Here is a 16,775-nt window from a genome sequence, read left to right as displayed (position 1 = left end):
TGTTGCCATATTTGAGGCTATAGATGAGCTTTTCCACACTGTATGCTTTCAACATACAGACACTGAAGTATTGGTTATTTCACCTGTCGTCAAGCACATGATGAAAAACATCAGATTTCAAGGAGAAACGGGTTTTATTTTGTGATTTGAACAAGTTTTTATTTTACTCCTCCACTTACTGTAAGACGCATTAATGGCATTATCTGTATCTATTTTAATTACTAAAATCTAAATTTAATATAAGTGAAAAGTAATTAATGAAAACATCACATCTAGTTATATTAGATTTTGGTAAAATCAGCAGCATTAAGGATGAAAGTGTTGATCCTATATTTAAAAAAATGCCATATTTAGTAGATTTAGTAGTTTACTTGCATGTGGTTTCATAGCATTAGTGCATTTATTCCCAAGTCATGTTTTTATTTTCCCTGTTTCACTTTGTTCTGACAGGGTTCAACCTTAATGAAAAATATGCAGATTTATGCAAGTGCAGGAATTAATAACACAAATGCAGAGGTGATAAGGCAGGTTTCATTTGCTGCTTACTAGTGGCTGACGGTAACCAGCTAGCAAACATGACACATGAAATTCCAGTGAGAAATGGCTGCTCATGCTGCTGGTGAACAAAAAGTGATAATGATACCATGTGTACATTGGCAAAGCTTGAAAGTTTGTAATTGCTTTTCTCTCAAATTCTAACAACGTGAAATGTGACATTGGTGCCATCACTGCACCGAATCTCAGCAGCTGTCGTCAAGTCAAGCACTGAAACTAAACACATCAAGCATCAAGAAACAAGTGTCTCAACCGAACATCTGTTCATTAAACCAGTCATAAACACAGTAACAGTGAGAGCTGTCCCACATTAAAGCAGATATTGCTTACTCACTGTCCTACCCTCCTTTTTTAGGACGGTCCATTTCTCTCTGGTTGAACTCAAGTAGAAGTTTGTAGTAGTTACACAGTGCTCTTAAAATTTGTAAAGGTGGACTTATCCTCTTTTATTCCCTGTTTACATAAATAATAATTCAGTGATTACACGTTGAAATGTATGTTTTTATGCAGATGATACCACTTTATATACTATAGCTCTTTACTAATGTGGTAACTGTACATCTACAGTGCAGTATATAAAAAATATCTGTTATCAAAGTCAATATCTTCCCTACTTCATCAGTTTAATTTGCACACAGACATTTTAAATTCATCACACAGCTTATGTTTATATGTTGGTTTGACCACCAGGGACCACAGGTGTCACTAAAGCTGGAGATTTTCAGGACCAACACATTTAGGGGAATTAATACAGATTTGAGGCTAACCTTTAAAAGCAATGTGGGAGCCTTTGGTGACACTACTTTAGGTGTGTTTTGATCTGTGCCAGACTCAGTCTTCACACAACCTTGACAAAGTCTACATTTTCTTAAGCCTCCTGGGTCTCCTGATTCTGTCTTTGCAAAGCATTTAATGTTCCCCATCACTGCAGCAGCTGTTGACTTGACTCTTTGGTTGTAAAATGTTAAGAGTTACCTTCCAGAGGAGGCCAAGGTAATGCAGTGCAGTTTGATTTTGGGTATATTATTTTCAGACTTGTGCACAAAAATGGTGGCGTCTGGTAGCAGGTAAAAAAAAAGGAGGCAGGATTTTCTACACTGGCACTAAATAAGTGCCACCAAGACAGTTTTTTGTATTCACACCTGTGGTTCCACACTGAATTTTCAGTTAAAATGTAGGACACATACGCAACCAGGGTAACTGCACATAAGAGCCGTGATGATTATCTCACTGTGGAGATTCCCTGTTATTCTTCTGTATTCTAAAGCCCCTCATCTCTGCCTTCACTCTCCATTATTCCTCTTACTTAAATTGTGTATCTGTGTGTGTTTGTCTGTGTTTGTGTGTGTGTGTGGGTGTAGCATGGCTTGATTACTGTCCAACAGTATCTTGCTGACAGTTTCCTCTCTGTACTCCATCTGCACACAGAATCGCTTGATCCTTCCCGTCTCTCTCCACCCTGTTAAACTGAGGGTTCACCCAGATTACACAGAAACATATTTCCTCTCTGATCTGTAAGAGTGTCCAGCCATGGGAATAGTTTTGGTTTTATGCATCCAGGACCTGTTTCTCAGATCTCTGCCTCCATCCTGATACAATGGAGGTGAATGGAATTTAGTCTATGGGGCTCATAGTATTTAACAATTACAAAAAGTCGAGACTGTCTGAAGTGGGTGTTATTCTCAGATTATCAGTTTCAAAAAGTTGGAGACATTATCAGACACAGAGCTCCAGGATCTGACATTGGAGAGGTGTGGGGAAGGAGTTTCTCAAGGGGTGTCCCAGGCTGATTAGCATTTAGCTCAAAACACTACTGTCCCTAAGCAGAGCCTCACAGAGCCTCTAGTATGGCTGTGGACTCCTTAGTGCATCTCACAGTGGCGGCACCATGTAGGGCTGCATCATTTGACTGCACACACCAGACATCCCATGTAGACAGGAGCAGTATGTGATGGCCCAGGGGGCGATGTTGGGAAACAGGACTGTGACGTATCTCGATGAGTTGATACAAACCTTCAGTGACGCTCACCAAGATGCTGCTGGTGTGTTGCCCTTTACTCTTGTTTATATACAACACTGTGCAAAAGTTAGAGGCACTTCTGATGTTCAGATTCTTCTCCATCGCACAGTCTCATCAGAAAGACGTAGGATCGGCCCCAGATTCATTCTGCAGCAGGACAACGAGCTCAGACATACAGCCAGAGTCATGGAGAGCTAAGCTCAGATCGCAGAGGCCCGATCTCAGCATCACGGAGTCAGTCTGGGGTCACATGAAGAGACACAGGTACTGGAGCACCTGAACTGTCCAGTACCTGCAGGACTGTGAGCTGAGGAGAACTAACGCTGTTTTAAAGGCAAAGGGAGTGAAAGCAAACACTGATCTGATTCAGTTTTTTTTTTGCTCTTTACTGAATGAAGTTAATTGATAAATTAAAAAAACTCTTTGGTGCGTAAAACTTTTGCACAGTGCTGCACATACTTTTTAATTCTATGAGCTGCGCAAATATAATTTCATTCACCTCCATTGAGTTTGAGTGGAGGCAGAAATCTCAGAGAAACCTGGGAAAGTAAAACCAACACTATCTACATGACAAGTTGGACACAAGTCAGGAAATATGTTCTTTTTTATTTTTGGTGAACTGACCCTTTAATCTGTCCCCTCCTCTGTATTACTGTCGTGTTCCCTCCTTTATCTGCTCCTCACCTGTCGTTTTGTCTCCGCAGTCACTGTATACATCAGATTCTAGACTGTGTGTCTTACACCCACCAACATGACATAGTGCACAGGGACCTCAAGGTGTGTGTGTCTCATTGTGTTGCACTGTCCTGCACCCTCTGTACAAGGGTTGTGTTTTTTTCCATGCCTGTGTTTTATTGATATTTTTTATAATTTTTGCCTGTGATTTAAAAACAACTTGCTTTTGCATGCTGTCTGTCTATCTGTCCGTCCGTCTGTCTGTGTGTCTGTCTGATTTTGCGTGTCTGCCTGTCTTCAGGTTTTGCTTCTGGGACTCTTGTTGCTCTATTTTAGACGGTCTGAACTAGAATGGCGATTTCCTGGGGGTCCTTAGCAGACAAGAGCGAGAGAGAGAGAGAGAGAGAGAGAGTGAGTGAGAGTGAGAGTGAGTAAGCACGAGAGAGAAAGTGAAAGAGAGTAGAGTTCAGTAGAGTAACAGCAGAGCAGTGTCTACTTCAGATGCTTGGAAACCTGCTAAATCTTTCTCGTCAAAGGTGGTGTTGCTGCTGCTCCTGAATAAATTACACAGGGAAATGTGCAGGTTAGACACAGTGTCTCCCACATGAAGCTGCAGCACACTCCTACACGGCCTGACTCATGTTTGGCCCTTTTCTTGAAAACAGAAAATAGAAAACTGCGCACCTTCTCCCTCGATAGTTCACAGACAGGTTCACTCTTCACACTTTTTTTTGTATGTGTGAGTGTGCAGTGAAAGAATACATTGAATACGTGTGTGTGTGTGTGTGTGTGTGTGTGTGATGGTTGTGTGGAAACATTTTGGTTTGAAACCACTGTTGTGAGGATGTGTTCACAACTTAGAGTGTTGAGGGTTGAGACTTGGTTTAGGGTTCAGGGTAAAGGTTAAGGTTTGGGTAGATAATGCATAATGTCAATGAGTCTCCTCACTACTAACAGACAAGTACGCGTGTGTGTGTGTGTGTGTTGCCCATGTTGAGAGGTGGTTGCCTCTACATGGATGCTGGGGGCTGGATGTGTTCAGACTAACCTGCTCCCCCTGCTGTTTGCATGCAGTCATTGCATCCAGCAGATCCTGGAAGCCGTGCTCCACTGCCATCAGATGGGGGTGGTACACAGAGACCTCAAGGTGAGTCACCTGCAGGGGTGTGTGTCTGTGTGTGTCTGTGTTTGTGTGTATGTGTGTGTGTGTTGGGAGGGATTTACAGTTGTATTTTGTCTGTCTGACTGTACTAGATTCTGACGTCTGGTAAGTGCAGTGAAATATATTAAAACCCAGCATGTCTGTGCACGTCGGTGGGCCTGATCTATCAATACATGCATGGGTGTGTGTATGTGTGTGTGCATTTCTGTCTCACTGGATTGTTTGTGCATGCATACGATGGATGTTTTCCGATAATTTTTAATTGAAAGAGCAATTTAAGAACAGCTGATAACATTGTTTTGGGTTGAAGCTCTCAGTAGAGGTGTACTCTAAGGTGTGTCAGTACACCGTCACATCACTGTTGGGTGTGGTTACAGCTGCAGCATACCTGAAATTTCCAACCAGAAAGGGCAGTGAAAGTATTATAGTATATTATTATATATTATCACAACTATGTCATACTGTGTTATCAGGCATTAATTTCAGAAGAGCCAATCAGAGGAGAGGCTCAGATCCTCTCTTCTGATTGGCTGACAGACCTGTTTTTGGTTCTTAAAACCACAAATATATCTTCTTATGGAGATCAACACTTCAAATAAAACACAGGAAAAGTGTAAAATATGGATCTTTTAATGTGTTATAAACATTTATTAATAGTCTATAAACCATCTATAAAGCCTAATCAGGGGATTAAAGTCATATTTATATTTACAATGTCTATCATGCAAAACAACACTGTGATTAGTGGTGTGACAATTCATATTACTTATATATGTTCTTCTCCATACCAGCCTCAGATCATCTGATATTATTGCACTGAGACACTTTGGGGAACTCCACAATTACTTTACCCTACAGAAGTGTATTAAAGGTTGCCCACACAGAGGAGACCAAACGCGAAAGGTCTGAGGCTGTGGTGTGATGATTTCCCCAGAGGAGGTTTATTAAGTTACTACAGAAAAACAGTTGTGTTGTTGGTTTCTCATTAGATGTTCATGAAACAAGGCCAAACATACAGGCCAGTATCTTCTACCCTGAAGGCATGGAGGAGAATGATGCCTAATATCTAGAGGATCGATATTTGACCCACAATGTGCTGCAGAAAATGTCATGTTCTGTGAGTCCAGTAAGTTAGTGTGTAAAACATGGGTTTTATAAACAACATCAGAAACAGAGGCTCAAATCTGTGCCTTATTCTAATTATTTTATTCCATAATAAATCTTTCATCTTCCTCTTTGTACAGAGGCCCTGAGCACAGACACCGCAGCTAAAGAAAACTCCTGCAAATAGACAAAACATGAAAAAATTATGAAAACATCTTAACCAGCACCTGCTTTAACTTTTTCATTGCTTCAAGCCTTTATGCAAAGCTAAGCTAATAACCTGCTAGCTGTAGCATCTGTATATAGCATACAGACTGAGATTGATATTTATCTTGTCAACTCCTCACGGCAAAGTAAATAAGTGTTTTTCCCAAATTGTCAAATGTTCCTTTAAACCCAGAGTCTCGTCTGGCAGGAATGGAAAACAAAGATCAAGTGGCCTTTGACCTCGTACCGGACCCTCACTGGGTTTGTAACAATGGTTTCCATAGACAGCTCACCGTGTCTATCAGAGGTCAGCCCCTCTAAGTCCAGAAGACAAGTGTCCTCCAGCTGAGTTTTTAAATCAGCCAGCAGAGGGTGACACGATGACTCTCAATCCTGCAGCTGGAGCACGACAAACAGCTGTTTTTGTGCCACTGTGCTGGAATGATTAATGGCCGAAGGCAGAAATCAATCACTCTACAGCACAGCACTGTTGTTGCTGTATGCACTGTGGTCTATAGATGTTTGTCAGATTGCTGTTACATCAGCGTCTGAGAAGAACACACGACTGTTGCAGAAAGACAAGCTGTGTTTGGTCTTCCTCAAGTAAACAAATGGCAAAAAAAAGGCTTATACACATTTTAAGTCCCATCTGTCTGTGTCAGCCTCTGAGCGTGTGTGTATTAGAATATGTATGAGTGCTGCTATGATTGTGTGTGCGTGTGCATCCATTTCTATTCTTAGTCCTCTCATCTGGGTTTAACTGGTTGTATCTCAGTGGTTTGTCATACTTTCTTTTCTGTTTTCCTTTTAAACTCAAAACCAGGAATCAGGGAACATAAGATTTTCTCCCAAATGCAGGGGCGGGGCTGGAGGGGTAGCCAGGGGTGGCACAGGCCCCTTTAAATCTGAGTGCCCCCCCTTTGGTGCCTGTTTGCGGTCATCATGTAATTTACTGCCCTCTGGTGGTGACAGCAGGATGTTGTCTCTGCAAACTAGCTTGACTCCCAGCCGCTGGACTTGTTTCTGTCATTTTCGCGGGTTTGACCCAAGTGGCAACCCACCGTGACGTCACCCATTGGTTTGCGAACTGTCGTTTTGAAGGCTCGAGTTTGCAATTTGGCCGCTGCCATCTTGATTTTTTGAAACCAGAAGAAACCATATTTGGAGAAGAGGGTGGAGCTGAGTAGGAGCGAGGGGTGGGGCTGACCTAAGAGCCGAGGTCACTGTGCCCGCCCACCTAAACTGTCGACCTGACAACGGCATCAGTCTTTCGGCTACGCAGCGCTGCTGAATCCGAAGCCACAATGTGTCAATCATACGTTAGCCACGCCCCAATGCAGACCCTACTGTATCGTCTGTTTTAAATTAAATGGGACTATAATTTTAAAAATAAACATCATGTTGTATTGAGCGAAGAGGCGGCTGTAGCAACAAAACGAGCAAATTACACAGATTTATCATCTCTGTGAAAGACCTGCTATAAGTTTGAGGCAGATTATTATCACAGGAGGAGAGCAGCTCCTGTTGGGAGGAGAGCGGTACGGAGGTTGTTATGTAGCGGGGGAGAGAGAGAGAGAGAGCGGTGAGGCTAGCGACCGGAGCGGAGAGTTAGCAGTTAGCAGTTAGCAGTTAGCTGTGACCGTAGCAGTGTAATGTTTGTTCATTTAGGCTGTTTGTCATTAAATAAAAGCTACGACTCCTCCAGACCCAAGTTCCGGCGTCTCTGAGCTTCATCTGAAAGACTATGAGCCAGGAAGATTAACAGCACTGAGGCGGGAAAACACAGGACTCGACAGTGTCATTGTCAGTTAATGGTGGATATGTTGAAGATTAACACAGAGGTGGTTTTTAGACACGTTTGTTCTATACAACACATTTGATGTGTGGAGTCAGCTCGGAAGATGAATCTTAAAAACTTATTCAAGCAGGAAGGAATGCAAAATTTTGACAAACAATACGGCCATGTTGTTTTGTGTCTCAGTCTGGATGTCTTGGCGCTTTGTATGGGGACTCACTGTGTCACAGTCTGTCCATGGCTGGAGAATATATTAGAAATTATAAATAGCAGCTATTCATTTTCCATAATTTCCAATTACAATGTTGAAAGTTATTAATTTGGCATTTTTTCATTAGACTTAGTAAACAATGTCATTATAATAATGTACACTTAATTACTGCTCAGAACCAGAGGACTTTAACACAGCTTTAGTCATTTTACAAAAGAACTTCCTCTCTTCAAGCTGTCATCGGTTCCTAAACCTGCTCCTGCCCAAATACAAACTTTCCCCACCAACTCCACTAAATAAAATCAGCCTTGTCGTTTACATACTGTCAGACTCTGGAGGTGGTGACGTGTTGACATCGGGAGAGTTTCACTGTCGTGACTGTGTTTTGCTGTTTGTGTTGTTCATGCAGCCGGAGAACCTGCTGCTGGCCAGCAAGTGTAAGAACGCAGCAGTGAAGCTGGCCGACTTCGGACTGGCTATTGAGGTTCAAGGAGACCAGCAGGCATGGTTTGGTATGTTACTAACAAACAACACACACATTTACACTGTGCACCCATGGACACATAGTTAGGTAATTAGCCTAATTTTATAGAGAAATTTGAGAGGAAATTACATATATGCTAATCTTCTTCTTCTTTGACGTTTTAATGTTTCCAGTTGACTCATTTTAACACAAGATTCTTGTAAAAGAATCTTAAACCTGCAACAACCGACAAGCTAGAAACCAAGCAGCAACCTTTGGAGAGCTAAAAACTGCAGTTCCTCTAATGACCACTAGAGTCTGGCTCCAACAGTGAGTCAGTCCCCATAGACTCCTCAACTTTACAGCAGAAAGAAACATGTTTACAGCCTGATGCAAAAACTGTTCTAGTCTCTTGAGCTAATTTCCTCCTTCATGACAACTATATGGGGGAGAATTTTATATAACTCACCTGTTTACATTTTATTAAGGATTGAAGTTCTGGATAATTGAAGGCGTGGCCTCTTTGAGTGACAGGTGGGTGAGTGTATGCTTGCCACAAACCAGCATGCATCAAAGTCTGGGCTCCACACACATCTCACCTCTTTGCCTGTTTTGGGAGTTGGGTGGAGTCAGACACTGCCAAGATGGTGACAGTGGAGCAGCTCACTCTGAGCGTCAAAGAAAGGAATCCTGTATGTTCTTTTAAAGCAAATCTACAGTAGCATCTGCCGTCTGTTTCCATCCTCCTCCTCGTCCTCCTCCTGATCATGGAGGGCTGTGTTGTCTGTCAGCTCTGATGTGCAGCGGAGCTGACACGCTGACGACTGCAAAGCCTCTGACGGAGAATAAGCTTCTACAGGACTGTTCATCCATACTGTCATTTCATCCGTTCTGTCAGCGTGTCCTTGAGTCTGCCAAACAAGAAGGGATTTTTACCTTCTTCTCCTCTGATCTCATCTGACTGAAAGGACACATTTCTTGATCTTTCTTTTTGACTTTCTACATCTTTTTTTAAATTTTTAAATTCTAGTGTCTTTCCATTTCTCAACTGAGGTCTAATTAGGTGTGTTAAATTGAGAACAGAGTGACACCTGTGTGCTCTGGTGTCAGTGCTTTTCTGTTCTGACAAAAGTCATCATCACTGGATTTTCAGCAAACTCAACCAGACTGAACCAAGTGCAGTAAATGTACTTTTATAGACTTGGTCTGACTCAGAGCCAATATGAAGACCCATTATAAACGGAGTGCAGTGAGCTGAGAGCTTTGACTGTACATTAAACTACATTTTCATAATGGACCCAGTCCAGTGACGCTAAGACTGTCTGAAGTAACTCAATATTAAACATGAGCTACTGTCTCTACATACAGATGGTCCTCATTTAGAACTATTAGCTGATGTGATCTGAATGAAAGTTTAACTGTGTGACAGCTGATACTGACGTGAAGCAGCTGGAAGATTTCACCAGAGAAGACTCATCTCTCTGTCTCCTCCAGCATCAGAGCGACGTTACAGAGTGAAGTCTGGTTTTTGACCTGACTCCCTCTCACAGGGCCGTGGGACGCTTCAGACAAAAAAGATTTGGAGCCACTGCTACTGAGTGTTGAGCTTTTCATCACCGCGGAGACACTCTCTGCAGCTGTGTGCTTTTATGTCCCTCAAAGTGATGTTTGGGGAGGTAGAGTGGGTTGTCCACTAATCAGAGGGTCGGTGGTTTGATCCCCGGGAGAAGAAGAGCACTACACGACCCGGTGCTAAGGCCATGACAAAAAGCAGGGAACGCAGGAGGAGGCGAATAATTACAATAAATAACACAACTAAGACTAAAAACTAAGGAAAACCATTAGAGGTTCTGGTCATACGTACAATCAGTGGTGTGTATGAGTGTGACGTATAAAGTGTGAGGAGATGTTGGCTGCATGAACGCAAAGAGAGAGAAAGTGAGAATGAGAGGTGAGCACTGCCTAGAGACAGAAACCAAAACTAAAGCCGGGCCAAGGGGCCGTCACTAAACACCAACAAATCACACTTACTTACGGGAAACTGGACCCTGATCTGTGTGTGTGTGTGTGTGCAGGCTTTGCAGGGACTCCTGGCTACTTGTCCCCGGAGGTGCTGAGGAAGGAGGCGTACGGTAAACCTGTAGACATCTGGGCATGTGGTAAGCTCTTTGTGTTTATTTCTCACCGCCGCCTCCTCGCTCCCCTTCTCGTCACTCACACAAAGGTTGTGTTCTTTGTGTGTAGGTGTGATCCTGTACATCCTTTTGGTTGGGTACCCTCCGTTCTGGGACGAGGACCAGCACAAACTCTACCAGCAGATCAAAGCTGGAGCGTATGATGTGAGCCGGTCTCTGTCACTGTCACCCCCCCCCCCCCCCCCCCCCCATCCCTCTAACATTAAATCAGACGTTATGTTCTCTGTATAATGATATATATGTGTGTGTGTGCATGGGTGTGTGTGTGCTTTAGTTTCCCTCCCCAGAGTGGGACACGGTGACTCCGGAGGCTAAAAATCTGATCAACCAGATGCTGACTATCAACCCAGCCAAGAGAATCACTGCCCAGGAGGCGCTGAAGCACCCATGGGTCTGCGTAAGTACACAAATATTCACAGACACACACACACACACACACCCAGCACCCTGTTACTGCAGACAGGAAACTATATCTCCTGCCCCCCGTTTGAAACTCCAACAATTTGTAATTCGCGAATCCCCCAACAGCAAGTTTGTGAACATCTGTCCACAGCTGCCAAAATATCAGCACCATCTGTTTCCAAACATGCCATCTCTGATATCTGCTGATTCTAGGTCAGCTTGTCTTGAACGATTTGTTCCACAGAAGGGCAAAAGAGCAACACATCTGTCTGCTCATCAGCTGCTAAAGTACCAGGATCACCAGCTCACAGGCCGAGCCAGGACACTCTGATACCTGCAGCTCAGACGCTTATCTGAAGGTTGATTGTATAGAAAAGTGGACAGAATAACTTGAAGTAATAAATTCATTCATATTGCTGAAATGAAAGTACAAAGAGCTTTATCTGACATCCAGGACCCGGTTTCCAGATCTGATTAATTTAAACATTTAATCTTTTTAGTAATTTTTCTAACAAAAATGAAAACACTTCTTGCTTCAACCTCATCACATGTTAAGACTTGACGCTGTCCTCTGTCAAACATGACAGTAAACTGAACTCTTTGGGTTTTGGATTGTCTGGAGCCATCATCTTAGGCTGCAGGAAATTATAACAAATGTACAGATTAAACTGTATAAAACAGCTAAAACCAGCTCAACAAAGTTACACATGGACCCATCAGTGATAATATAATCCAGTGATATAGTATAGAATACACTCACAGTGGCCATTTCTCTGGATTATATGTGGTACTTTTATTTTAAGATGACACTTTCATTGCAGGATTAATAATGATAAAGTTAAATGATGTAGTGCTTTTTAAAATTAGCCATTAGAAAGGACTTTATAGGGCAGACATCCCACAGATATATCATTAAAAATTAATAATAATCAGCCAATAAATAAAGATGATGAGGAACCCTCATGATAAAAGTGAGTTTACGGGTCTGAAGCTCTGAGGCAGGTCATTTAATAACAGCGGAGCCCTGACAGGATTTTTCCATATAAATGACAGTGTTACTGCTTTTACTTAAGTGAAGGATCTAAAATAGCTCAGTAAAGGGTTGACTGCTCTCTGCTTCATACTGTATGATAGATCATATACTTTATAATAAAGCAGATTGAGTGTGTGCAGGGCTGATGTCTGTCAGGACACTATAAAACCAACCTAAATCTATCCTGCCGGGGGTTTTTCTGCCAGAAGTGTCGTCACCTAAAGAGCCTCAGAACCAACGCGTCTCTCCGACAGCTCCTGCCCACATAAACCTGTCACTGTCAGAGCTGCTGCTCTCATGTTTTATTTTCAGCGTCTCTCTCTGTCTCCCTGCAGCAACGCTCGACAGTGGCCTCCATGATGCACAGACAGGAGACGGTCGAGTGCCTGAAGAAGTTCAACGCCAGGAGGAAACTCAAGGTGTGAAAGTGCCTGATGGGGTCGAGAAGAAGTCGGTTTTTTTTTACCTTTGATACGGTGTCAACATCTTCTGATCTGAATAAACAACATCAGCCTGATTTGTTCACATGAATCCATCCAACACTAAATTGGCTCTTTCTCAGTGTTTCCTGCTTAATCAAAGTGATTTTATTGTATTTGTGCATATGAGAGAATATTTGAGGTGATACATTTATAAGTGATCTTTAAAAGGCAGAACAAGAGACACATTTCTTTTTCGCTCTCTCTCTGCATGTTGAACCTGTGGCGCCCTTTAACTCAGACTGACATGTCAAACTGGCATCAGATTAACATTAAAGGTTGCGTGTGGTGTCTTCTCCTTCCCTCCACAGGGCGCCATTTTGACCACCATGCTCGTCTCCAGGAACTTCTCTGGTGAGTGCTGCCTGTTGAGAAGACGAGAGTCGAGGGAACATGTCAGCGCCCTGAGCGGGAGAGGAGGGGAGGACAGGATGACATCCCATCTGTCTTCTGCCATCTCTTCTCACACACACACACACACACACACACACAGACACACAGCAGGTTGATGGGCGGCAGTGTTAGAGTAAGCAGGAAACACAGCAGAGATCTCTTGCGTGGTGTTTGTGCCTTCGTAGCCTCGGTCTCGGACACTATAATATCTTTGTCTGATTCTTCATTCAGGCTGAGTTTGATGCTGGCGATAGACTGAGCCACAGAAACAGTCTAATACCTGATCAGTCAAAAAGTAATCCAACATTACCTAAACATGAAAACTTAAAATAAACATAACCATCATTAGATGCATCCAGTTCATTGGGGCCTTCGTCAAAAAATTGCTAGGGGCCCCTGAAATTAGTGTTTATCACAAAGATGTAATAAATAAAATGACACCAACAAAAAAATTACAAAATATAAGCGTTTTTGTAGAATTTTCAAAAAATAGATTATAAAGAACAATGAAAACCTAAATAAATAACTCAATAATTTCAACATTGGCACACTGTAAATAACCCAGTGTACTATTTCTATAATGTCTACAATATCTCTGTCAGGCACACAGAGAAGTGCCAACTTATCCAACTCCACCACACTAAACTAGTTTCTAGTTTTGTTCCTCTCTCTTTATTGCCTGTTTCATCCTATAAGAACAACACTATCCTCCATCCTCTGTGTGTTTCAGTGGGGCGGCAGACTACAGCCCCTGCTGCCGTCAGCGCTGTGGCTGGAACCACCGCTGGCATCGTGGAACAAGGTAAAGTCATCTCAGTTGCGCCGTTACTCACAAAGTCCCACATTTTACACTTTTCCAGCGTTGCTATCCAGTTGCTGTATAGTTGTGACATCACAAAGTTGCAGAAGTCCTGACGGCTGGTTTTAAGGCTCAGTTTCTGAATACAGGCTGTGTGCATTTCTCTGTGGACTGAGGCTTTGATACTTTCACAGTATTAATATAGAACCTAGACCTGCTTTATAATCACAAACACATGGACATCTACCTTTATACTATAAGGGACTTTTAACCCTTACACAGAGGCCCTTATAGCAGAGATATCAGAAATCACATTTTCACATTTTTGTCCTTAAGCTCCTGAGTGTATTTTTGCCTACACAGTGTGTTATAGATATATCACAGGGGCTGAGGTTGAAATTCCAAAATTCCCCTGGAAAAGCTGTATGCAGCTTCCATTAACACATCCAAAATGATCAAAAAAATCAAAAATGAAAAGGACAAAAATGTCCCTAAGGATACACAAGGGTTAACATCTTGTCCCTGCTCTTCTCTCTTAAAACTTGACATGGTTTCCTCTCCCTGAACTTGTGGCAGACGTGATTAAAACTGAAATCTCCCAGAGTCGCAGCATCACACATTTGCTCTATCCATCAGCTTGTTTTAATCTCTCTTCCTAAATCTTTTCCCCCCTCCCCACCCTCTAATGCTTCTCAAATGTTTGCCAAGGTAAGCAGCCTCATCTCTCGCCGGGGGGGGGGGGGGGGTGTTACTGTTCAGATTGTCATGGGTTAGGGCTTCTCTACCCTGCAGGGAATTAGAAGACAAATAGTGTGTGTGTGTAGTAGCTTTGATGTCAGACGTGCTTTTGAATGTAACAGTTGTGCAGCGTAGCTCTGAAGTCGCCCACTGGTTTCTACCTTTACCATCATCAACACACTTAAAGGCTTCTGGGTGTTGATTTTCCCCCATGTCCTGCCACACTAAAGTGTTGTGTACACTTCCTGCCCATCAATGAACTCGAGTGATTCTCACTAATCCAGCAGCCTGCTGTTGAGATTAACAAACCCATTATCACACACCTGCATCTCCCTTCCACTTCCCTCATGCTTTCACTCCTAATCCCCCCCCCCCCACCCACCCCCACCCCCCACCCCCCCCACCCCCAACCCACCCTCCTCGATCTGTGCCTGTGCATCTGTGAGTGTGTTTGGATTATATGGAGAATCTGTTAGACTTTTTTCTCCCCCTCATGCCCTCTGCTTATCTAATGCTTTGGGCGATGGATCAGGGTGAGGAGGTGCCAGTTGGATGGAGATTTTTTAATGTGTGTGTTTATTCGTTGGGGTTTTAATGTCTTTTTACGGAACGGACAGAGGGAGGTTTTTTTTTTCTTTAGAGGGAGGGATGTATTCTGCCCAGTGTTTTTTTTTTTGTTTGTTTTTTTTTTGATGGGGAGGAAACGTGTAGAGATAAACATTGTCTCTCTGTGTGAGGTCTGCATGTTCATTTTTGAGACTTGCAGCACATTGATGAGCAGGTGAATTTTTTATTTTATTTTTTTGTCACTGCATGCATTCATCACCATCATCACCTTGCATCCGCAGCTGTGTTTGTGTGGGCTGTGGTCTTCTGAAGGTGTATGATGTGTACTCTTCCATCTGAGGGTGTGTCGTTCTGCCTCTCTGCAGCAGCCAAGAGTCTCCTCAACAAGAAGGCTGATGTCAAGGTAAGCTAGCTCGTCCCCTCTCTTTGCCCTCATTTTGCATTGTTGCCTTTTTATATCCTTGGCTCCCCTTCCTCTCTTGTGATGCCCTTTACCTTCAGAACTACTTTTATTATTCCATAAATATTTTGAACAAAGGCAGCCGCAGTACATTCAGGGTGATTTGACTTTGTGCTGTAGCGTTCACGTTAATGTTTTCAAGGCGCAGTGTAAGAACAGTGTCTGTGTCATTTCCTGTCCTTCACTTTTATTTCATGTTGTAGCTCAGAGACGCATCGATACCTCGGTCTGTAGTTTTTGCCTTGACTTTATTCAGTGTCTTCATGATTGTCAAATAATCCGATTATTGATTATTGTATGAGTCTCCAAAAAGTAGCTAGAACAAGAGTGACTGTATATAGCAGATAAACACAGTTAACATCACCATTGCAGAAATGACTTAAAAAATAAATAGTGTAAAGCCATGTAGAATAAGAAAATAAGCCAAGCTGGAAAGCACGCTATGAACACTCAAGGAACACTTGTACACCTGCAGTTATCCGATCAGCCAATCATGTGGCAGCACAAAGTCCTGCTGATACAGGTCAGATCAGAGTTATTCAGAATGATGGAGCAAAAAACAAAAACCATCCAGAGAGCAGCAGCTCTTGTTAAAGACAGAGGTCAGAGGAGAATGCACAGAAAGGCTACGGTCACTCAGATAACCACTCTTTACAGCTGTGGGGAGCAGAAAAGCTTCAGAGTGAACATGTTGAACCTTGAGGTAGTTGAGCTTCAACAGCAGGGACCACGGCAGGTTCCAGTCCTGTCAGAAAACCTGAGTCATGGTCTGAGTGTCACAGTCTGTCTGAGTATTGTTGCTGATCATGTTCGTCCCTCTATGGCCACAGTTCGCCATCTTCTAAAGGCTACTTCAGCAGGATAATGCTCCATGTCACAAACCAAAATCGTCTCAGTTGGTTTCATTAACTTTACAGTGAGTTCAGTGAACTCCAGTGGCCTCTTCAGCCTGCAGACCTCAATCCAGTAGAGCACCTTTGGGATGTGGTAGACTGAATGAACAGCTGACAAATCTGCAGAAATAACAAACTGCGTACAACACTTATTTAACCATCATCAAATAACCATAACTGACACTAAAAAACAAAAACATATATATAAAAGCATGTTAGATATTCATTCATTTTAACCGAAGCAGAACAGAAGTGACAAGGACCTTTTATACTTTTAATTTGAAGGTTGAATCATCTCACTTACAGTGGTAACTTCTCTCTAACTGGCTGGTTGAATTGAGCTTTGTTACCACCTCTCCACGCTCAGTTTGGCAAAGCTGGCACTTTGCATGACTGTGCTGCAGATATTTTTCACCCAAAACATTTCCCTGCGCCAAAGCAGAGCTCTTTAAAGTATTGGTCTCTGCACTATTTCATCTCCTGAAGAGAGGACCAGACGCTGAATCTGCAGTGACTCAGACCAGACTGACGTTATCGGTGCACCTCTGTTTGCTCCTTTCTCCTCTTCAGTTACTCAAGTGTTTCTAGTTTGTTGCACTTGTATGTTCATGTGTGCGTGTGGTG

The 16,775-nt window shown here is 42.8% G+C and overlaps 1 protein-coding gene across 7 annotated transcripts in view; it reads left to right on the top strand.

Annotated features, from left to right (window-relative positions):
• Positions 1 to 16,775, top strand: part of LOC139611088 (calcium/calmodulin-dependent protein kinase type II subunit beta) — a 45,266-nt gene that overhangs the window by 8,114 nt on the left and 20,377 nt on the right. For 4 of the 7 annotated variants that reach the window (XR_011686250.1, XR_011686252.1, XR_011686254.1 and 1 more), the window contains exons 6-14: positions 4,325 to 4,397; positions 8,139 to 8,241; positions 10,268 to 10,351; positions 10,437 to 10,531; positions 10,662 to 10,784; positions 12,158 to 12,241; positions 12,613 to 12,655; positions 13,425 to 13,496; positions 15,164 to 15,201. Coding sequence is in view for 1 of the 7 variants with exons in the window: in XM_071465410.1 (XP_071321511.1) it covers positions 4,325 to 4,397; positions 8,139 to 8,241; positions 10,268 to 10,351; positions 10,437 to 10,531; positions 10,662 to 10,784; positions 12,158 to 12,241; positions 12,613 to 12,655; positions 13,425 to 13,496; positions 15,164 to 15,201 (715 nt within the window). In the remaining 6 variants the exon portion in view is untranslated. The remainder of the gene's footprint in view (positions 1 to 4,324; positions 4,398 to 8,138; positions 8,242 to 10,267; positions 10,352 to 10,436; positions 10,532 to 10,661; positions 10,785 to 12,157; positions 12,242 to 12,612; positions 12,656 to 13,424; positions 13,497 to 15,163; positions 15,202 to 16,775) is intronic. The other 3 variants (XR_011686251.1, XR_011686255.1, XR_011686253.1) reach the window with 1 other exon arrangement.

Source organism: Trachinotus anak, unplaced genomic scaffold (assembly GCF_046630095.1).
Source record: "Trachinotus anak isolate AG129_WGS33_773 ecotype Australia unplaced genomic scaffold, CSIRO_AGI_Tana_v1 ptg000028l, whole genome shotgun sequence".
NCBI classification, from domain to species: Eukaryota; Metazoa; Chordata; class Actinopteri; order Carangiformes; family Carangidae; genus Trachinotus; species Trachinotus anak.
Note: the sequence above shows the minus strand (reverse complement) of the source record. Positions and strands in the feature narration are given on the sequence as shown.